Raw genomic sequence first — 22167 nt, 5'->3', positions numbered from 1 at the left:
GACGCGCAGTGCGGCCGGTGACGCGCAGTGCTGCATGCGAGAGGAGGCGAGGGGATCAGATATATAAATGACGCGCTGACGATAAATGGAATAACTCATTTTTTTGTTAACATACTTTCACCATTGGAAGAACCTTTCATACATTTGGGCAGAGGCTACGGATAATTATAAGGATTATTGTATTATTATAGGACGACACTGCCTTACTGGAAACAATTCCTGTACACTGTTCCAAAGAAGTGTTGGGATACTTGATCTATTGTTTTCTCTTATTTATTTTTTATATTTTTGCCAGTGTTTTTTTGAACCAGTGAAACTTTGGTGCGGCTATGGCCAAGTGGGGAGAAGGGGACCCCCGCTGGATAGTAGAGGAGCGGTCCGACGCGACCAACGTGAATAACTGGCATTGGTGAGTGGAAAACTAAAGGATGTGGGAATACTTGAGTCTACGTTCATATCGTAGAGAAAACAACTTAACGCAACAACCCTTTATAGTGTGCTATCACCTGCTGGAAGGTGCTGCTGTTTGGGTGGTTTCAACATCTAGACGTCTTACTATAGGCGTCAGTACCTCCTGAATATACTGATTAGATTGCTGCATGGCAAAACCTTTTAAAGTTGTGTCTAGTTCTTATGATCCGTTAGCTGACTATGTTTGTAGCCTTGCTTAGCGAAGACGGGGTTCTGGCCGGCTGGTGGTCGTAGTAGAGCAGAAGGATCCAGAAGGTTATTTTAGGAGCGCAGCTTGGTAAGCACATGCAGAGATATTTATATCTGAGTCTGTGGGGTCCAACTCTGCCCGCTGTGTTTGCGCGCGCGTGTCTACATTGTGTGCACGCGTAAGTAGACCAATGTGTTTGTGGTTGTGTGTGTGTGTGTGTGTGTGTGTGTGTGTGTGTGTGTGTGTGTGTGTGTGTGTGTGTGTGTGTGTGTGTGTGTGTGTGTGTGTGTCTGTGTGTGTGTGTGTGTGTGTGTGTGTGTGTGTGTGTGTGTGTGTGTGTGTGTGTTTATGTGTGTGTCGGTGTATGTGTGTGCTATGTGCTTGCGTGTTCATATGTTACATGTGTTTATATGTGTATGTATTTCTGTGTGTATATAATATGTTTTTTGGTATGCATAAATGTATGTTATATGTTTTTGTATGTATATCAGTATATGTATTCTTGTGTGTATATGGGTTGATGGCTTCATATGTGTGTATGTGTATGTGTGTGTGTGTGTGTGTGTGTGTGTGTGTGTGTGTGTGTGTGTGTGTGTGTGTGTGTGTGTGTGTGTGTGTGTGTGTTCCCCCCCCAGGACGGAGCGCGATGTGACGGCCTGGTCCACAGACAAGCTGACGGAGCTCCTGGTGGGCTGTCGGGTGGAGCGGGACGGGGCCAGCTGTCGGCTGACGGATGTCACCAAGCTGGAGGGAGAGGCCTCCATCAACAACCGCAAAGGGAAACTCATCTTCTTCTACGAGTGGGTGATCAAAGCCTCCTGGATGGGTGAGTCACCAGGTTAAGTGAGTCGTCTGGCTTGGTTAGTTACCTGGTTATGTCTTCAACTGCCTCTGTAGCCTCTCTACTGGATAGGCCTAAAGTTACACTTACAGGTGCAATTAGTTATTTAGCCGATGCTTTCATCCCGAGCGATCTTTAACAAATGGGGTTGAGGATCACAAATCAGTTCTGTACACAGAGAGATGTGCCAGTCATTGGTTATAGTATCCATGGCTCCTCATCTGATTGTAATGTATTTTAAAGTCTTATAGAGTTAAAGTGAAACTACATTCCGCATGTAATTCGTTTTTTAAATCAACAACTTAAAGAGGAAGGACTGTTACGAACATAGTTATAGCAGCAGTGTCTGAGCAGGCCTCTCACTGCATGTTTGCCCCCTGTGTTGCAGGAACTACCGCCATCGGTATCAAGTACAAAGGAACGCTGGAGGTGGCAAACCTTTCTGATGAGAACGACATGGATGACCTGGACGTAAGCCTCCTCACACGGGCTTCTAGACAGTAGAACGCTCAAGCACTTAGAGTCACCAGGATACCAGTGGGCTGTAGTTGAGTGCTTCCATAGGTGGGGTAGGTAAGAGGTCTTATGTACCCTGAGTTGGGTTAGTCAAGTGTTACATATAAAATATGTGTAGTTATTACTGCGCACTTTATAATTATACTACATATATAATATATTACATATATTTTTGTGATATCCTTATGCAGCTTTATTTAGTATCTCCTTTCTTTCATTGCACCAACATCTCAGAAAAATACCTTACCTGGCAGTACATGTGGTTTGTGATTGTGTGTTTGTGATTTTGTGTTTGTGATTGTGTGTTTTTCACTGTGTGTTAGTGACTGTGTTTGTGACTGTGTGTTTGTGATGTGTGTTTGTGACTGTTGGTGATTGTGTATTTGTGACTGTGTGGTTGTGTGTTTGTGACTTTGTTTGTGATTGTGTGTTAGTGACTGCGTGTTTGTGACTGTGTGTTTGTGATTGTGTGTTTGTGACTGTGTGTTTGTGACTGTGTTTTTGTGACTGTGTGTTTGTCATTGTTTGTTTGTGACTGTGGTTTGTGACTGTGTGTTTGTGACTGTGATTTGTGACTGTGTTTTTGTGACTGTGTGTTTGTGATTGTTTGTTTCTGACTGTGTTGGTGACTGTGTGGTTTGTGGCTGCAGATCTCGGTGAGTCTGTGTAAAGACGAACCGGTCACGCCTCTCCTCGGGCTGATGAAGAAGGAGGGGGTCGAGAGGGTCCGCAAAGCTCTGGGAGAATACGTGACCCTCCTCAAATCAGGTGAGCCTCTAGATAATCACCCAGATGGTTTAGATACAGACACCAGCATCTAGAATAGGATCCCAGCCCTTTTTGGCCTCACCGCATCTTCAGGTCTGAGGTTTGTTATCATCCAACCAATCTGCCCATAATATGGACATACCCGTAACCACCGTTCCATTAATCAACCACAGTGTAGGAGGTCCGGTAGTGGATTTAGGGATGGATACTCAGGTCCATCTGGGGATGTCCCTGAAGGGGCACTAGTATTAGTAGATGGTCTTTGACCCGTTGGTGTCTGTGCTCCAGCCTTCTCTCATGGGATGATCCTTCCTACGGCGAGCGGACCCGGCCAGCCTCCACCAGCGCCCACGCCCAAACAGGTCACCACCAGCCGAACTCAGGTAGGAGATGAACCCCCTCCTCTCTATTCTAACGGCCGGATTCTTACTGACGGAAACACTTCTGACAGGTCTTACTGCTGGAACACAACTTACTGCCTCGAGCCTGAGGGGATGCACACAGTGTATGTAGAGGTGGTGTTTGTGTTTAATAGCGACAGTTGCATGGATGGTTTCTACATTGCTGCCTCTGAGCGCTGTCTGGTGACGGGAGGATGTGTCGTACCAATGAACATATACGTGAAGGTCTTCGTCTAGTTGGTTATGCATGAACCGAAGAATGCAGAAGGAAAGACGAAAAAGGGTCGCCCGCCGGTGGATATTCAACGCAGGAGTATCTTTGGCCTTTTCTAACTATCAGATACAGTATCACTGAGTAGCGTCGATGTGGCTCCACAGATCTCCTCCAGTGTGCCGGCCAAAGCTGTGCCCCAGGGCCCCCAGCAGGGGAGCGGCAGTACTGCAGGGGTCAGGATCTCCACCTGCAGCTTCAGTCTGAAGGAGACGTTCCTCACGTCACCCGATGAATTGTACCGCACCTTCATCAACCAGGAGGTGAGAACATCGCCGCCCTGGTTACTCAGCGTGGTATCATTAACAATGCCTATGGCGGTACACTTTCAGCCATTACATCCTACAGGCCAGCCGCTGTGCTGGCCTTATACATCAGAATGCATCATGCAAGTTTTTTATGTACCATAACCTAGGCTACTGGAAACTCAGTTCTGCCACGTCTATCTTGAGAAACGCTCTGGCAGTTCCGAACACAAAAATTTCTCCAAACAATAACAAATAACATCATGATTAATTACTAAATAATGACCAGAAGGGCATAACTACAACCACAATTATGAGATGTGATGAGGTGAGGTAAACCCCTGTGGTTTTCAGTGGTGTGTTTCATTAAATTGTACTGTAAACAACTTAGGCCCTGGTGGGATATTACAATAAACCTTAAGGGCAGGTTGGTCAAGTGGTTTGTTTATAGGGTTTGACCCCTCGTAAGAAGGTTTTGGGTTTGATGCCCACTGTCCACATTCCAAGGTTAGGCATCGTAGAGTAAGATGCTCCATAACCCCTTCCTGCTCCTGAATGACTTGCAGCTGAAATCACTGTATACCGCTGAAGGTAAAAGCTTCTGCTGGATGACTTAATGTGTGATGTGTAGACTAGTCCAGAGCCAGACCCTAACCCGTGGCCCCGGTGCAGTTTGTGCAGGTCTTCACCCTCTCAGCGGCCCAGGTGGACGGCTGTCGAGGAGGAAAGTTCCAGATGTTGGACGGGAACGTGAACGGAGAGTTTTCTGAGCTGGTGAGAACCTGAATATTAACAGCACTGCACTTTAAGAAGTGCTAGGGCTAGTACTCACAACTAGATGGTTCGTCAACAGATTCCAGATGAAAAGATTGTCATGAGGTGGAGATTCAAGACCTGGCCAAGTGGTATGTGCACACACACACACACGCACACGCACACGCACACACACACACACACACACACGCACACGCACACGCACACGCACACGCACACGCACACACACACATCCATCTCAGCTTTCTCAGAAGGAATTATCTATTTTTCATTGTTGGAGCCTAAAAATAACATCATTACATCATCATCTCGTTATTACATGGTATTAAATTCTATATCATCCCAATATTATTACATTAACCTGATATTGCAAATTCCTCCTTTGGGATGAATAGAATATCTCTCGAGTTGCAAGAGGAAAATATAGTTTGTAATTACTGTGCTATTATTCTTAACTTTTCTTTTTTACTTTGCCTTTATTTTCCATTTTAATGCTAAAATGCCTTCTTAACTTTCTATTTTACCCATTTCTTTGCATATGTTTTCTTTTACTTATCTATTATTTTATTTTATTGTATGACAATGTTTATATGTGAAGCACATTGAGTCTGCCTTGTGTATGAAAAGTGCTATATAAATAAAGTTGCCTTGCCTTGCCTTGCCTATACACCTGCAACAGAAGCCTTGTGGTTCTGTGGATTGAGTTGTTGTTGTTGTGTTTGTTTGTTGTTTAGAGCACTACGCCACCATCACTCTGCGTCTGAAGGGCGTGGGGGACGAGACGGAGCTCAGACTGGACTGTCAGGGCGTCCCCTCTGGGGAGGAGGAGCGGACCAAGGAGGGGTGGAAGAGATACTACTTTAAAGCCATCAAACAGACCTTCGGCTACTGAGCCTCACCCTACTGATGATCCCGGGGCTCAACAGACTCTCTCTTGATGTACTACGCAACTGACACCAGGACACAGACACACAGTGTACCAGCACGCTACTGAAACTACAGACAGTCTACTGTCCGGACACAATAGCACTGCCAGAACACAACACTGAATGGACAAACTCCTGGAACTCTATTGACAACAGGTACAATAGCACTCTACCTATAATATATTGACACTCTATTGACTATCAACACTACCAGCACTACTGAGAGCAGGGGATATTTGGATAAGCAAGTCATATTTAACTGGTCAGGTTTTACTAGTGAGATAGCCCTGCTGTCCCACTAGCATGTAACATAATGTACAACCCCAATTCCAATGAAGTTGGGACGTTATGTAAAACATAAATAAAAAACAGAATACAATAATTTGCAAATCCTTGTCAACCTATATTAAATTGTATACACTACCAAGACAAGATATTTAATGTTCAAACTGATAAACTTTGTTGTTGTTTTTGCAAATATTAACTTATTTAGAATTTGAGGTCTGCTACATGTTCCAAAAAGCTGGGACAGGTGAGGAATGCTCACATTCCACAGGTGAACAGGTTAATTTGAAATAGGTCGGTGTCATGATTTGGTATAAAGGAAGCATCCGTCTTACTTACGTCTGTACACTGAGAATAGTCAAGACTAGGATTATAATGTGTCCTCTTCAAATACCCACGGAACAAGAATGTGAACTGGGAACCATAGTTAAGGGGTTCCCAAAGCTTTTGATGCAGTGAACCATCGGGGGTGTACGCTAGTTCGTTTTGGACCAGGACCTGCAAGACATTGTGTGCAATTAAACAAGACAACAAAACATTCTCATCACGTCGTTAGGGGTGTCTATTCGGTCTACTTTGCCTTCAACAAATTCATCCTCTACAGCAACAGAGATTTTAGACCCCATTTAGTGGGCAGAAATCACCCACATCCTGGATGTCCCCCATCCTCCCAGTGAGTAGCCTGCATGATGAACCATTGCCGATGTGACTAAAATGTAGACCTTATTTTGGGCTTAATCCCCTAAAGATCAAATCCTACTCTAGAGGAGTGGGGTTGCAGTTGCATGCATTTGAAGTCAACTAATTTAAATGAAGACTGATTGATTCTCTGACACGTCTGTCGGCCTGTATTTAGAGAAAAGAGACAGGAGCCCTCTATTGAGTAATGCCCATTTAATGCACGACAACGGACATGAGGGCCTAAGATCATCTGACATTACAAAGGAGGCGGGGTCAGAGACGGCTGGGAAGATTTGCCCTGATGACAAAGATAAACCTGATTGCATGTTTTCGTCCATTATTACTTTCAGAGAAGATTTGGTCCAGTGTTAATGACCCTTTAAGGTTGGAACACTTGGGAATGTTAAATCAATTTCACTTCTAAACCAGGAGAAAGATGTGCTTCCATGTCTGTTGGTTGAGGGTAGAACGCTGCAAATATTACATCAGTACACAGTGAAGCATATCAGTGCACAGTATAGTACTGTAAACCAATGTGCATTAAAATAAATTACACGTTTGCATATTTAAAAATAATCCTCTTACATAAGAGAAGTACATAACATTTCAAAACAATATGTAGTCCATAATATTATCAGTACTTGAAGAATATACACAATATACACAAAGTAGGAGTTCTTATGAAACAAGCAGCTGCCTTAGAAACATACATACATTTAAAAGCACATTAAAAACATTAAAAACAACATTCAAAGTCCACTTGTCAACAGTCTGTGATGGAATGGAGGAGTGTGGGTGGAGGTTGGTTCTGGTTGGCCAGCAGCCAATCAGAATCAAGGGAAACCAGCCGATGCTTCGCTACGAAGTGCTGACCTAGAATGGACGGTCCTGGGGTCAAAGGTCAGGAGAATCGGTTCAAAAGAACTCCTCTTCCTCCTCCGTGTCACAGCCGTACTCTGAAAAACAGACAGACAGAGAGACAGACAACAATATTAGACTGGAACAAACCTTAGTGAAATATGTTGATGCTGCAAATTACTTTTTAATTATTATTATAGTATCAATAGACTGAGTTCTACGCACCATTTCCCGCCATCAGCTGCATAACGCTGACACAAGGCTCCGCCTCCTCATCCTCCAAAGTCTCCAGAGGGGGTGTGGCTTCACGAGCGGTCGAGGCGTCCCTGGGCGGCGTGGCTAGCTGTGGAGGTGTAGCTTGTCTTGGAGGTGTGTCTGTTGTTTGGGGCGTGCCTGGAGGGAGTGGGGTGGATGGGGTGGATGGAGCCGGTTGCCCAGGAGCCGTTGGCCGGTTGACCTGCCAGGAGGTGTGATGGAGGAGGGGGGGGGGGGGAAGAGAAATTAGAGAGGTGGTTGTAGTCTTTTGGCTGCAGTGAGTCGTAGTCAACTAGCTGCCGTGAGTAAGCAACATTAGCTGACCTGGGACGTGTCTCTCTTCTTCTTTGGTATGGACGACACTAACGGACGGAGTCTGGGGAGAAAGAACACATTTAAGTTGCACCTCTTATCGTTGCTGCGGTCAGATGAGATCCTCCTTCTGACCGCACCATTGACCAATAATGCTGTTCTTCTGTTCTAGCCTATGACCCATAATACTGTTCTACACTCCTTATATGCTGTTCTGCTGTCCCTACCGGTTCCCCATGATGCTGTTCTGCTGTCCCTACCGTTTCCCCATGATGCTGTTCTGCTGTCCCTACCGGTTCCCCATGATGCTGTTCTGCTGTCCCTACCGGTTCCCCATGATGCTGTTCTGCTGTCCCTACCGGTTCCCCATGATGCTGTTCTGCTGTCCCTACCGGTTCCCCATGATGCTGTTCTGCTGTCCCTACCGTTTCCCCATGATGCTGGCCGTGGCGGCCAGGCTGTTGGTCTTGCGGTTGGGTTTCTTGCGGCGAGGCGGTCGGGGGCGTCCAGTGGAGGTGCTGGAGGAGGAGGACTCTGAGGGGGGCGGGGGCGGGGGCGGGCTGCTGGGTCCACTGCCCCCCTGGTTCAGGTCCCTCAGGACCTCGTAGTTGATCTTAGTGGAGATCCTCTTCTGCTCCAGCATCTTCTCTATGGCCTCGCCCGCCGTGGCCGCCTGGATGGGAGCGCGCTTCTTACTCTTCTTCACCTGAAGAGACACAACATGACAATATAATGGAAGAACACAACACAACATCTTCACCTGAAGAGATATAATACAACATGATATAATGGAAGAACCCAACACAACACACCATAACATCTTCACCTGAAGCGATATAACCCAAAATGACAATATAATGGAAGAACCCAACACAAGTCACTTTCACCTAGACACACACGTACCTTATAGGTTCCCAGCTCCTTTTCTTTGATTATTCGTAATTCCTTTTCTAAAAACAGAGGAGGGAGGCTTAAAGTCTTGTGCTTAGGAAAGGGAGTGGACTATTAAGTTGCAGTTGGAGATATATCTGTCAGCCATGGCGACCTCTGACCTTTCTGCTCCTTCAGGTAGTCCTCGTTCTGTTTCATCCAGAGCTCCGTCTTGGTCTCCACCTCGCGCTCGTTCAGGATGTACTGCGGGAAAGGAAACACACATCCCATGCTAGACATAAATAACATACTAAATACACAACTGTAACACATGTAGGGACACAACCATCAAACAAAGACAACTTAACATTTTAAATACACAACCATCACACAAATACAAACTTATCAGATTAAATACACAACCCTCACACAAATACAAACTCATCATATTAAATACACAACCCTCACATACAATCACAGCATAGGGCACCATTCAAACACTGACACATAATAACAACGTTATAGGTTCTTGATTCTCTGCTAATGAACATCATATGTTATGGGAGGTAACATAAGTAGTAATGGAATGCATAACACAGGTACAGACCTTCTCTATCTCCTGGTCATCGATGCCTTCCAGGTCCAGCTCCCCACTCTCTGACTGGGCGTCTGCGAACAAATCTGGAGTCAAGGGGAGATCTCAATAACACACACGCACACACACACACACACACACACACACACACACACACACACACACACACACACACACACAGTGTATGTGTTGTGTGTCCCCGTGCTCGAGAGAAGCCCCAGAGAGAGGGTATCAGTCTTACCCTCCACCGGGGAGACGTGGACGGGGCGCCCGATCCCCAGGATGGAGCTCAGCGACTGGGAGCACGGCCGGCACCCCGGCATGCCCCCTGACGGCCTTGTCCCCGGCTCCTGCTCCACCTCCTCCAGCACCTGACACAGGAAGTCCTGGGTGAGCTGCTGGGCAGCCACCTGCAGCTCCATGTCCTCGCCCTCGGGCTGGCCGAAGGCCAGGCCCAGCTTCTTCTCCTCCTCCTGCTGCTCCTCCTCCTCCTCGTCTGGGACCTCTGCAGGGAGAGGGGCTGTCAGAGGGTGTTCTTCTGGAACCCCTCTGATCTGGGACCAGCGTTGCCAGATGTGGCCAAAATGTCCCTCCCAATCTGGCATCACTGGCTGCAGGCCCAATCTGGCCCAATCTGGCAACACTGCCCGGGACCCAACACTGGGTCTGGAGGGGTCGGGGTCTACACGCCTGCTGGGCTCGGGACCAACAGCCTATGGGTTTGGATGGATAGAAGTTAAACTGCAAAAGGTACTGGTTTTAGAAGGACAATCCTACTGGGTTAATAATGAGCCACCAGGGTGATGAGGACTTATGCAGGGGGTTAAGACTGTGCTCTATAGGCTGTGTGTGCCTCGGGGAGGGGGGTGAGGGGGGTGTCAGGGACCTGTGTGCTTGGCGAAGGCGCTGTACATCCCGCTGAGCTTGGGCATGCTGTTGGCTAGCTCCGTCTCAATCTCGTCCCGGTAGCCGCTGATCTCCCCTGGAGGAAGGGGGGACACACCGCCACATTTACATCAACGCCATTTAGCAGATGCTTTTCCCCAGAGCCCCTTACGAGCTGAGACTGAGAACAATCAAAGCATTGAAATGAAGTGGTGTGTGTGTGTGTGTGTGTGTGTGTGTGTGTGTGTGTGTGTGTGTGTGTGTGTGTGTGTGTGTGTGTGTGTGTGTGTGCGTGTAAAAATATGACACACCTTCGACTTCATTCAGCTTCTTAGCCAACTCATGCTCCAACTGTAGAGAGAGACAGAAAGAAATAAAGAGCGGCAGACAAAGAGAGAGAGACAGACAGACATACAGACAGACAGACAAAGAAAGACAGAGAGAGAGACAGGTGAAGGGGTGAGGACCGGTTTAGTGGAACTCTTCTAAAAGCAGGACATAATGCTTACGCTTTTATTCAAAGCTCCTTACAGTTAATACTTTTTAGATACTTGTCAGTAAGGAGTAGGTAGGGAACAGGAGACATCTTGCTCAAGGGAACTACAGGTAACTGCAGTGATTGAGGTTCTAACCAAGAACCATTCTGTGGCCGGGGGTCTAACCTGCCCCCGTGAGGGCCAGGTGGACAGACCCACCTGCTGGATCTTGGTCTTGTGTTGACCGGCGATGAAGGAGGGAGGGTCGCACTCCTGCTCCAGATCCACGCGCATGAACTCATCGATGGTCAGGTGGCTGGTGGGCGTGTCCTCAAACTCTGTGAGTCTGACAGGAGAAGGAGAACGGAGTCACCCTGGGCTAGGAGGGTCGGTCGACAGCGTGAACAGGAATCAACAGGTCATAGCCCTTTTTAAATCTCAACATGCAGAGGTTTTATTATCAGGGTAACACATATTTGGCTCAAAACTCACCTCTTCCTCAGAGTCGCCTGGCACACCTTCACCACCCCGATCACCTCCTTCACCGTACGCCGGAAATCATGCATCCGTGCTGCGACCAGGAGTGCTGCGACCAGGAGAGCAGGAAGATAGAGAGAGGAGGGAAGGGGAGGAAGGATAACAGAGAAGAGGGAGGGATAGGGAGGTAATGGGGAAAGAAGGGGGAAGAGAAGAAAGAGATCAGAGTAGAAGAGAGAGGAGGTAAGAGGACGAGAGGGGAGGAAGGGGAAAGGAGATGAGATGGGAAGAAAGGAGATGAGATGGAGGGCCAAAGGTGGGGTAAGGAAAAAGGAGTATAAACAACAAGAACAAGGTAGGATAAGTGGAAAGGTGCTTATGATGAGGCTCATTTGATGAGGCTTAACATTTGTACTCTTTGGTGGGTTACCTGCTCCACACAGGCCGGACGGCCGGCGTCCAGTGTGCATCCAGTCCCTCTTCATCCTCTGGAGCAGCCTGAGAGCCGTCATGGACACCTGGTGGGTCTTCTCCCCAAACTCCAGCATGTGGGCGAAGCGCGGGATGTAGAGACAGGGGTCTGCAGAGAGAGGGGAGGGGGCGGTCACAACCTGCCCTCCTCTACACTTGAACACACCGACCCTGTGTTTACATTACACTGGGGTCACCCATGATAAGACATGTATGCACTTACGATATGTAAGACACTTTGGATGAAAGCTTCCATGGCACCCAAAAGAGATTATTGTTTTGTAAATATATTAGTTATAAAATCATTCCATGTGGGTGTCTGCCTTGAAACCCACATTTGTGGGTGTCAAGTAAGATTACAAGCCAGTGATATACTCATAATATGGGTTAATATACATTTTTGAATGACATTATTTTGCTTGGCAAACAAACTGAAACACAAACTCATGTTTCTCACTAAGGCATTTCTGCGGACTTTCGAGTGAACAGCCCTGGCGGCCGGCCAAGGAACTGGCCCGGGGGAGCCAGCAGTAAACCCCGCCCTCCTGCTGCTCACTGCGACTGGCTTTAACATGGCTGCCTGCTAACTAAACATCAATGTTTCATCCTGTGACAATCAACTCGTTGGCGCCGTGTTAAGGTAAGAATACACCGATATTAAAAAATACCTTCTCATATGTCAATCAAATGTGTAAATGATCGGTGTAAAGAGCCCCAGACCTAAATGATATGATTGATGCGGAGTGTGATTAATGTCCTCTGGTTATCGACTATCTCCGACGCGTTTTCTGCAATTGTAATGATTTCGTATTAAAGATATCTAACGGTTGTCTAACTATTAAAGTTAATAATTTATTATTTGTAAGTCTGTTCTCTGGTTGTCACCGTTGAGGCCCGTGAACCATGCTGCTGCTTAGTACTGCTGGACACACGATGCAGATTAAGCGCTGTGTTCGTATCAAAAGATGACAAATACGTTTGTTTTCCCACTCAGTAAGTCTCCTCTTGTCGTACTTCAACAAGTGACTTTTAATAAGACTACTGTTTCACAACGATAAGCAATCCTGTGTTGATAGATGTGCATTTTTAGTAAACAAAACCATTAACCGAAGACGAAGCTTTGCCATTCGTTGATGTTGGATGCCTCCGTCCATCTGATTGGTCAGTCATATTTTGACAGCGCTAAACTGAGTTCGATCTACTGTATCGTTTTTGCTGACGTTCATGCTGACACGGCAATATCCTATCCAATGTCATATGTTTCAGATAGGAACACATCTCTACAGTAAATGTCTCTTTTATATATATTTCACATTGTAGTGGCTAAGGTCAGGGTGTTCATCACCCAGACCAAAGGTTGTGGGTTCAATAGCCAATGTCCCTGGCCATCCTCGGCATCCTAGAGCAAGATGCCCCAACATATCTGCTGTTCGGGCTTCTTACTAACAAAAATCGAAGTATAAGAAATATATTTTGCTTTAAATTAAGATTTCCTTGAGGTCAATCAGAAGAAGAGATGACGATATTTAATGTTTATTCTCTCCCTAGAGATCCTGACAAGGAGAGAGACAACCGGCCAGAATGCTCTGAGATGGTGAACTAGAGATCAAAGATGGCCGCCGAGCTGTACCCTAGCAGCCTCAACACCAGTCTCCCCAGCAGCACTGAGTCGAACAAGAAGAGCTTCATCCAGGTGTCGGAGCCTGAGTCGCTGCCCACGCCCAGCGACCCCCAGCCCAGCGCCAGCAGCACCGGCCAGCCCAGCAGCTGGCAGGCCACCCACCCCACGCTGAGAGAAAGGTAGACCACATGTAGACTCATCATTTTACAGACGTTTCCAAATTGTTGATCGCACCCCATAAGTGGGCCGCTGCAAGGGGACAAATTGGGTTGCAGAATTCTCTTTTTTTGTATAAAAGATGTATAATTTCACTGAATAGAGAAAGTGAAACGTTTAATCTCTCACTTATAATTAAAAGGTCTGAATGAAATCTGATATTATTGCTTATTTCACTTTACGTTATGAAAAGGGCGAGGGCCCCTGTCGTGCGTTATTGAATCAGAGCACAAGGCCTGACTGGGGATTTCTTTCTTGGCAGGAATGCCTTGATGTTTAACAGCGAGCATATGGCCGATGTTTTCTTCATCGTCGGACTACCAGGAGAATCCCAGAGAGTCCCTGCCCACAAGGTAACCAGGTGCATCGTGAATATTAGTACTACACTAGCACTACTATGCATCATATAAAGAGTCCTTCATGTTGTTGTAAAAGTGCCACATTTACCACGGGATTGTCATCTCCCTAGTGGACTGTGCCAACTAGTCGGTTGATCTAACCATCAAACATCTGAGTGGACGCTCACACGTGTGATGTCAACAACGACTGTGTTTTAAAATGGCTTGTATGGCCCTTTGGACTACAACTGTTGATGGAGTTTGTGGTTTGACCTGCTCTTGGTGGGTTCCAGTATGTCCTGGCCGTGGGGAGCTCCGTGTTCGGGGCCATGTTCTACGGAGACCTGGCCGAGGGAGAGATGGAGATCCTCATCCCAGACGTGGAACCGGCCGCATTTCTCATCATGTTAAAGTAAGAACATCTAGACTCACTTTTCCTGTTTAACATAAATATGCAGCCAATTGCCAAATTATAGTGGTAGCTTCAGCTATGCCTGAGTACCCTGTTAGCTAAAGAGACAGCCTGTAAGCTATTCTGTTCATCCTAAAAAAACAGATATATTTGTATGTTTCGTGCTCCCCAGATACATGTACAGCGATGAGATCGAGCTGGAGGCGGACACGGTTCTGGCCACTCTGTACGCCGCCAAGAAGTACATCGTGCCGGCGCTGGCCAAGGCCTGCGTCACCTTCCTGGAGACCAGCCTGGAGGCCAAGAACGCCTGCGTGCTGCTGTCCCAGAGCCGGCTGTTCGAGGAGCCCGAGCTCACGCAGCGCTGCTGGGAGGTGATCGACGCCCAGGCCGAGCTCGCCCTGCGCTCCGAGGGCTTCTGCGAGATCGACCGGCCCACGCTGGAGATCATCCTGCAGCGGGAGACGCTCAACACCCGCGAGGCGCTGGTGTTCGAGGCCGTGCTGGACTGGGCGGCGTCCGAGTGCGGGCGCCAGGGTCTGGTGGTGACGGCCCCCAACCGGCGCGCCGTGCTGGGCAAGGCGCTGTACTCGGTGCGCATCCCCACCATGACCCTGGAGGAGTTCGCCGACGGGCCGGCGCAGTCCGACGTGCTGACGCTGGAGGAGACCCACGACGTCTTCCTGTGGTTCACGGCGGCCAAGAAGCCCTGGCTGGAGTTCCCCCTGGCGCAGCGCACCGGCCTGAGCCCCCAGCGGTGCCACCGCTTCCAGTCCTCGGCCTACCGCAGCAACCAGTGGCGGTACCGCGGGCGCTGCGACAGCATCCAGTTCGCGGTGGACAAGCGTATCTTCATGGCGGGCCTGGGCCTGTACGGGTCCAGCGGCGGCAAGGCCGAGTACAGCGTCAAGATCGAACTCAAGCGCCAGGGCACCACGCTGGCGCAGAACCTGACCAAGTTCCTGTCGGACGGCTCGAGCAGCACCTTCTCGGTGTGGTTCGAGCACCCGGTGCAGGTGGAGCAGGACACCTTCTACACCGTCAGCGCCGTGCTGGACGGCAACGAGCTCAGCTACTTCGGCCAGGAGGGCGTGACGGAGGTGCAGTGCGGGAAGGTGACCTTCCAGTTCCAGTGCTCCTCGGACAGTACCAACGGGACCGGCGTGCAGGGGGGGCAGATCCCCGAGCTGGTTTTCTTTGGTTGAGCCCCGGAGGGCCATGGGGGGAAATGTTGAACTCTTTCAGACCTCATCGGTGGACTCGTACAGATTAATTTATTCAGATTTAATCCAGGTTGTAGGATTTTAAATCTATAGTCCCAGGTCCTCGTGGCTTGTCATGTGTCCCTGGATGTTTATAATGAGATGCCCTGTCCTGTTATTGATGCTGTATTGAACTCTGAGCTGCTGGTTAAATGAAAACCGCTATGATGCTGAAGGTTGAATTGTGTTGTCCACGCGGCGTGCGCGCCATGGATCTCTAGGCTGGTGCTTATGTTTTTATGTTGCCGTGTCAGGGAGTCCACCAAAGCCCCCCCAAAAGATGATGTTTTACAAATGAACATCAACTCGACGATCTTTCATAAATTACCCGGAAAACATGCAGGAAAGACAGGCAGGTGGACGGTCATGTGACGTGTATTCATTTTACTCTACTGGACGCTGCAGTATAATTCAACCTTTTAAACATGGTTTATAGTAGCAATGGCTAAACAACAAGGGCAAAGTTTACAACAAATACCCAGTGTACTCGTCCCGTTCTGATACACCTTCTGTTCTGTATATTTTACATAAGTGTTACATAAACTTTAACGATTTTACAGAATATAACAACGAATGTCTGTGCTTATTTTTGTGATTTACTAATAACCCAGATTACTAAAACAAAACGCTCTGTTAAAATTTGTAAAGAATAAACTAGAAATGCTATAAAAGCAATGATACATCTGTTTAAACAAATCCATTTGAAAAAACACTTTAAATTCCAAGTTGCACAACCTCAAGAAATCCATTCTGGATCTAATCAGAAAAGGACATTGGATCAGTGGTTTAACCAGTTTTTAGCATTTTAATATGCGTGTTAAAAAGGTTTTTGATGACATATTTAACATGCCACCATTTCAAATGAGGGGGGGGGTATTTTGCCGCTTAGTATTGCCTATTGTCTCAATAGGCAGGCTGGCATGCATTTACTAAACCTAAACAACTTATTTTTATTTCCAAGATGTCTGAGCCTCAGCTCTAAGCTACGTTTGCTGGTTTTGTTGTGAACGTTTCAGACATGAAAATAGATGTTTAACGTTCATGCGTTTTAATCTCACCAATAGCAGGAGCGTTGATGTAGAGCTCCCGGGACAACAGAAGGAATGTCTTCCCCAAAATGTAGACATTGACCTGTATAGGACAACCGTTTCTTAGCACCTCGTTCATCACAGGAACAATCAGCAGTATGCTCAGCTAACAAACATTGAGGTATTGGTATGACCAGCTAGCATTTTATAGCATTGAGTTAAAATGACCTTAACCATCTTCTAGCATTGAGCTACAACTAAGCTTTCAGTATGGACTGCTATCATCAATAAGTGTTGAGCTAGGTTAGCACTATGAGTTTCAGGTTGTTTCAGTTTTGAGGTGTGGAATATCCCTGATGGTTGGTGTGTAACTGACCTGCAGCAGGTCACTGAGGTCCAACAGCATGTCTGGGGCTGGCTAAAGAAGGTAGCATGCTATCAAGCTTCACTCATGCTGACCAAGTATAGTCAGGGTGGCCCACAATAATAATACACCTTTGTAGAGCATTGCATATGTTTATAACAATTATTTAGAAGTGTAATAATTCGTCCATGATCGGCCATTTTCATGCCTAGATTTGGATTGACAGGTTTAAAGCCAATCAACAATCATATTTAGAGGAGGGGGCGTATCCCACTAGAGGCCCCTCCCTGGACACACCCCTGCTAACACTCCAATCCATACATAACACAGAAACAGTAAAGGGACTATAGTAAAACATTAAAGTACTGGTGGGGCTGATCAGACCATTGTAACGTCTCGCCTATCCTTTGTCAGGATTACATAGTTGTACTGATTTGGCCTAAGAGCACTTCACCACTCTCACCACAGACAATAGCAGAAGCACTTAGTTCATTGTGATGAGACATTTTATACTAAGTACTTGTGTGGCCAATGTGGCCATGAACAGTTTTTTCGTCCACTAACTCCATACTGACGCTACGCACGTTGTGGAGAATCTGCACAACAAATACAATTTGCCAAATGATGCACATGACAGACACACACACACACACACACACACACACACAGTCTAGGATACGGGGTGTCCCCTCAGTTCGGCAGACCATGTAGAGGCAGGCTGCGATAACATGTGCCATCTTGCGGCCGCGGGTCAGCTGTTTGCTGACCACCATCTTGAAGAAGTTGAAGGCGGTGTCAAGGCAGTGTTGGTTCAGCTGCAGCTGGCTGCCCAGCTGGTGGATCTGACGCTTCCCTGAGAACACATGAATATAAAGATCACTCCCACACCTCCTGTTGATACTGATGGTGATTAATAATAAAGGACCGCTTTACCATAAAAGCAGTTGGTTAGTTGTAGGAATAACCCATTAGCACATATTATACCCTATTAGCTATGGGAACAGCCAGATTGTAATCTGAATGTAAAAGCTTTATGAATACATAGGATCTAAGTAGGAATAGCATGTTAGGACATGTATGCTCCCCTTAGCTGAATGAATAGCCCGTTAGCTGTAAGAGGGGCCTGTTAGCTGTGCAAGTAACCAGTTAGCTGTAGGAAGTGCCTGTAAGCTGTGTGGGTAACCAGTTAGCTGTACGTGTTGCCATATGAGTAGCCCATTAGTCATACGAGCTGCCTATTAGCCATTAGTAAGCTTGGGACATGAAGTCTCACCGTTCTGGAGGGTCTGAGCACGTGACTCTTTTCCAATACTGGTGTGGAAACCACTGCCCAAAAGGGGGGCTTTCTCTGGACCTGGGGAGCGCGCGCGCACACACACACACACACACACACACACACACACACACACACACACACACACACACACACACACACACACACACACACACACACACACACACACACACATTTTGGATCTAATTTCAACATTATATAATTTAAAAGTCCCCTTTGACAAACAGCTGTGATGTTGATCAGCTAATAAAAGTATTTTGAAAATCTACCCCTTTAATGTGTTACCTCACACATGGGAATGTCCACCCAGATATATGATGGACATATTAACCTACAAGATGGTACAGTCCAATGAATAGGCTGCTAGTTATTTTAACTTTGTCATTTAGCAGATTACTTTATCCAAAGTGGCTTACAAGCGGGGATGAGAACATTTCAAGCATACAAACAATTTGGAACAAAAACAAAAATTTAAGCGTCAACAAACATTGGATGTCAACTGTTCACACTTCACACACTTGAGGTTTTTATGAAAACAGATTGTTACTGAAACCTCACTTCACTATAATCATTATTTTGAAATACATGAAAATTACTAAACTCCCAGGCTCCTTAAAAACCACATTGTCATCATGCTAAATGTCCAAAACCGAAATCCAGACAAAACAATCAATCCTTATCTCGTTCAATTAGCCACACCTTTGTCCAATCAAACAGTCCTTGTGTTTACATGACACCTTGCTCCCAGGGTGGTTAGCTCCTTCTGCAAAGAACTCAGTGAATGTTTGTACTCATACTGTTTGTTCAACACATATCTCTGGTTTCTTCTCTAAAGTCCCACCATGGATATATTTACTAGCATCTGTGTTGGGTAAGTCACTGTCTCAGCAACCTATTGTCAAACTGGCTCTTGTGTTTGAAATGAAACCTTTCCTGTGGTTTCAGACTGTTTCTGCTCTGTGTTGAGCTTGGCTGGAGGGTAGAGGCTGCAGGAGATCAGGGAGGTACGAGAATACTTCCTAGAACCACCCACACATTACCAACTACCTAATGACACAACCAACTACCTATGATGAAACTACTACAACTAGTTTCATCAAACTACTACACAACCAGCCGCCTACAAAACAGACTCATCACATCATAGACTACCTGTATTACAAGCTGCCTGTCAGGAAGGCGTCAACTCTTTGTTATTGGTTCCCAGGGCATCGGGAGGTTCCGATAGAGTCCGAGTGTCGGGACCGCTACCTGTGGCTTCATGTTGCTGCGACCGGAGTTGCGCCTCAGTTTGAGGCTGTAGGTTGGTGGAGAAATCCCATAATGCCCAAATTTGTAATGGTTTCAAGGAGCCTCACGCAATACAAACAATGGTGTCATCAGCCCTTCTCTCCGATGTTGTCCAGATAACCAGGTGGTCCACTCCATCAGTGGTCAGAATGCACAGAGCTGTGGCTACACCATCAGTCAATTCAGAATGGACGGCTACACCACCTTCAGGGCGTCCTACTACTCCTGCTACACCAGCAACCAGGTGGGGTTCATGCTCCTCCTCTTAACCAAGACTCTCCTCCTCTGGACCAAGAGCCTTCTCCTCCTCTTGAACAGGACTCTCCTCTTGACCAGGACTCTCCTCCTCCTCCTATTGACCAGGACTCTCCTCCTCCTATTGACCAGGACTCTCCTCCTCCTATTGACCAGGACTCTCCTCCTCCTATTGACCAGGACTCTCCTCCTCCTATTGACCAGGGCCGTGTTCCAATACCCGTACTGTCCGTGCTGCGTACTCAAAATTTGAGTACGCAGTACGTTCCAATTCAGATCCGGCGAAAAGAAGTATACTTCAAGGACCCGGATGCCGTACTCAAAATGGACTAATCGTGAAGTGTGGATCGAAGGACACTCTCCGTACTCAACGGCAGCCATCTTAGCTACGTAGCGGAAGAGGCGGAGCCAGGCTGAGCCAAAGTCGGTGCATTTTCCACATAGCCTGCATTAATAGTCATTTTGTAGTTTTTATAGTTTTTTATAGCTGCTAGGCGTAAAGAGTTCACCGTTCAAAGCGGGATGTTTATTGCGGGGGAGGAGCCGCGGCGGCAGTCGTGATCGTCATTTCCGGTGAGTGCACCACAGAGTACTCTATTTGGAACAGCACTCGCATCTGAAAAATTAGCGTACTCAAGTGAGTACGGATAGTGCAGATAGTGTACTTCCTTTAAGTGTACTCATGGAAGTACGGGTATTGGAATACAGCCCAGGACTCGCCTCCACCTATTGACCAGGACTCTCCTCCTCCTATTGACCTGGACTCTCCTCCTCCCCTTGACCAAGACTCTCCTCCTCCCCTTGACCAAGACTCTCCTCCTCCTATTGACCAAGGCTCTCCTCCCCTTGACCAAGACACTCTTCCTTAAAGGGGCAGTGAACCCATGTATTTTTAGGGTTCAACATCTTATACTGAACTCTCTTAAATCAGAAAATATCTTGGTTTGGCCGTACTTCTTCTTTTATCCATTCATTATCCCACTGCATTAATAAACATGTCCCCCCCCCATTCCAGAATGATGAGGTCTTCACCTTCACCCTAAACATCATCCTGACGGATGCCGAGGGGCACTGGTGGAGCCAGCCGCTCTCCAAGACCTGTGATCTTCCCCTGGTCCTGGCCCAGAGAGAGGTCCTCTGTGAGGAACACTACATGGAGGTACAAGTTATACCACCAAAACCACAAGATAATTACAACTCAAACGACATGGAGGTACAACAGCCATCATATTGACCCCTCAAACTACATGAGGGTACAACAGCCATCATATTGACCCCACAAACTACATGAGGGTACAACAGCCATCATATTGACCCCACAAACTACATGAGGGTACAACAGCCATCATATTGACCCCACAAACTACATGAGGGTACAACAGCCATCATATTGTCCCTACAAACTACATGAGGGTACAACAGCCATCATAGTGACCCTACAAACTACATGGAGGTACAACAGCCATCATATTGACCCCTCAAACTACATGGAGGTACTACAGCCAATATATTTACCTCTGAGGAAACATGGTAACATTAGTAGCATCAGCAGCCTGAAAACCCTTTGAGTGTTCCTATTGGCCCAAGCTGTGACCAATAGGGAGAAAATCACTCATGGGTGTCTACCTGTGTGTCAAGTAAGCTTGATCGTTTTCCATTGGATACTAGTGTTGTTTGTATTCTTGTGTTTCAGGTCAGTGTGGATCAAGACATGCCTTGTGAGGATTATCATGGTGGCTCCAAGGAGATCCAGAAAGACGTTCTTTCTCTGGTAAACATGTTCTCTGCCAACAAGGATACAGTTGAAAAAATGTATCCATTTGGTATATTTAGGGAGCTTTGTTGTAAAGCTACCCTCTGCACCAACAAGAGCTAAACAATGCATTCTCTCCAGGCTCAGAAAACGGCTACATCTGTCTGGCAGCTGATGTTTCTGCTGGCAGGAAACGACCTTGCCATCATGTCCGCCAGTGAGGCCCGGGGATTGGGCTACAGTCTTATGGCCACTCCAAAGAGACTTGTGTTTCGCTCTCCCTACAAACAGCCCCATAGCCAGCTTGTGCACGTGAGTGACCAGAAATGTTGTTTCCCTATTTAAATCTATATTCTCTATGATCACTATGGTTTGGCCTTGCACAACACTGAAATAAATTGATTAGGATATTCTAATGGCTATAGGTTAATTGGTCTCAAACCCTTAATGTCCAGGCATCTTGGAGAAGGTTGGCTAACCACTACCTACCATTTCATTGCTTGTCTCTCTGGAAATACTATAGCTGAATAACGTGATGGTAACTTTGCCTTGTCACAGGGTGGATGTTCGGGTGGCTATGTGGGGGGTGTAAGTGTGTCTTCATAGGGTTGATAGCTGACTAGGGTCCTCTGCTCTCCAGGTACACGGGGTGCCAGTTGAGGTCATAACGTTGGTGCTGTTCTTCCGACGGAAACTGGTTGTGGTCATGACAGACTTTTCATTGTCTTGTACAGTCGGTATGTGTTTGAAAAGAGAGCATTCGTAG

The 22167-nt window shown here is 46.9% G+C and overlaps 4 protein-coding genes across 6 annotated transcripts in view; 3 read left to right on the top strand and 1 right to left on the bottom strand.

Annotated features, from left to right (window-relative positions):
- The first annotated feature begins 13 nt into the window (after window positions 1-13).
- Window positions 14-6706, top strand: LOC130374570 (activator of 90 kDa heat shock protein ATPase homolog 1-like). The gene is made up of 9 exons (XM_056581405.1): window positions 14-409; window positions 1297-1487; window positions 1891-1973; window positions 2669-2786; window positions 3075-3169; window positions 3566-3721; window positions 4376-4477; window positions 4557-4608; window positions 5212-6706. Exons 1-9 carry the CDS (start codon window positions 330-332, stop codon window positions 5367-5369), a joined length of 1035 nt encoding a protein of 344 aa, XP_056437380.1. The 5' UTR covers window positions 14-329; the 3' UTR covers window positions 5370-6706.
- Window positions 5123-22167, bottom strand: part of brf1b (BRF1 RNA polymerase III transcription initiation factor subunit b) — a 25840-nt gene continuing 8795 nt past the window's right edge. The window contains exons 3-19 of one of the 2 annotated variants that reach the window (XM_056581396.1): window positions 18083-18163; window positions 17489-17662; window positions 16822-16853; window positions 16476-16548; window positions 11528-11677; window positions 11113-11206; window positions 10840-10966; window positions 10456-10495; window positions 10146-10241; window positions 9501-9764; window positions 9272-9333; window positions 8847-8928; window positions 8698-8744; window positions 8220-8500; window positions 7807-7858; window positions 7453-7684; window positions 5123-7325 (exon numbers count right to left, since the gene is read on the bottom strand). In XM_056581396.1, coding sequence (XP_056437371.1) covers window positions 7285-7325; window positions 7453-7684; window positions 7807-7858; window positions 8220-8500; window positions 8698-8744; window positions 8847-8928; window positions 9272-9333; window positions 9501-9764; window positions 10146-10241; window positions 10456-10495; window positions 10840-10966; window positions 11113-11206; window positions 11528-11677; window positions 16476-16548; window positions 16822-16853; window positions 17489-17662; window positions 18083-18163 — 1928 coding nt within the window. In that variant the 3' untranslated portion in view covers window positions 5123-7284. The remainder of the gene's footprint in view (window positions 7326-7452; window positions 7685-7806; window positions 7859-8219; window positions 8501-8697; window positions 8745-8846; window positions 8929-9271; window positions 9334-9500; window positions 9765-10145; window positions 10242-10455; window positions 10496-10839; window positions 10967-11112; window positions 11207-11527; window positions 11678-16475; window positions 16549-16821; window positions 16854-17488; window positions 17663-18082; window positions 18164-22167) is intronic. The other variant, XM_056581397.1, reaches the window with a different exon arrangement.
- btbd6b (BTB (POZ) domain containing 6b) lies at window positions 12071-16942 on the top strand. Its single transcript, XM_056581401.1, has 5 exons — window positions 12071-12208; window positions 13119-13368; window positions 13668-13758; window positions 14037-14155; window positions 14328-16942. Exons 2-5 carry the CDS (start codon window positions 13181-13183, stop codon window positions 15358-15360), a joined length of 1431 nt encoding a protein of 476 aa, XP_056437376.1. The 5' UTR covers window positions 12071-12208; window positions 13119-13180; the 3' UTR covers window positions 15361-16942.
- Window positions 18808-22167, top strand: part of LOC130374562 (uncharacterized) — a 9976-nt gene continuing 6616 nt past the window's right edge. The window contains exons 1-8 of one of the 2 annotated variants that reach the window (XM_056581394.1): window positions 18808-18974; window positions 19049-19107; window positions 19311-19406; window positions 19510-19637; window positions 20664-20807; window positions 21342-21419; window positions 21543-21713; window positions 22042-22138. In XM_056581394.1, the coding sequence (XP_056437369.1) occupies window positions 18946-18974; window positions 19049-19107; window positions 19311-19406; window positions 19510-19637; window positions 20664-20807; window positions 21342-21419; window positions 21543-21713; window positions 22042-22138 (802 nt within the window). In that variant the 5' untranslated portion in view covers window positions 18808-18945. The remainder of the gene's footprint in view (window positions 18975-19048; window positions 19108-19310; window positions 19407-19509; window positions 19638-20663; window positions 20808-21341; window positions 21420-21542; window positions 21714-22041; window positions 22139-22167) is intronic. The other variant, XM_056581395.1, reaches the window with a different exon arrangement.

This window comes from Gadus chalcogrammus, chromosome 21 (genome assembly GCF_026213295.1).
Source record: "Gadus chalcogrammus isolate NIFS_2021 chromosome 21, NIFS_Gcha_1.0, whole genome shotgun sequence".
Classification (NCBI taxonomy): Eukaryota; Metazoa; Chordata; class Actinopteri; order Gadiformes; family Gadidae; genus Gadus; species Gadus chalcogrammus.
The sequence above is the reverse complement of the archived record's forward strand: the minus strand, read 5'-3'. Positions and strand labels throughout refer to the sequence as shown.

Coding starts and splice junctions, on each gene's coding strand:
- LOC130374570 (XM_056581405.1), top strand. CDS start 330: ATGGCCAAGTGGGGAGAAGGGGACCCCCGCTGGATAGTAGAGGAGCGG. Junction 3,722..4,375: donor GCACCTTCATCAACCAGGAG/GTGAGAACATCG, acceptor GCCCCGGTGCAG/TTTGTGCAGGTCTTCACCCT. Junction 4,478..4,556: donor ACGGAGAGTTTTCTGAGCTG/GTGAGAACCTGA, acceptor GTTCGTCAACAG/ATTCCAGATGAAAAGATTGT.
- btbd6b (XM_056581401.1), top strand. CDS start 13,181: ATGGCCGCCGAGCTGTACCCTAGCAGCCTCAACACCAGTCTCCCCAGC. Junction 13,759..14,036: donor AGAGAGTCCCTGCCCACAAG/GTAACCAGGTGC, acceptor GGTGGGTTCCAG/TATGTCCTGGCCGTGGGGAG. Junction 14,156..14,327: donor GCATTTCTCATCATGTTAAA/GTAAGAACATCT, acceptor CGTGCTCCCCAG/ATACATGTACAGCGATGAGA.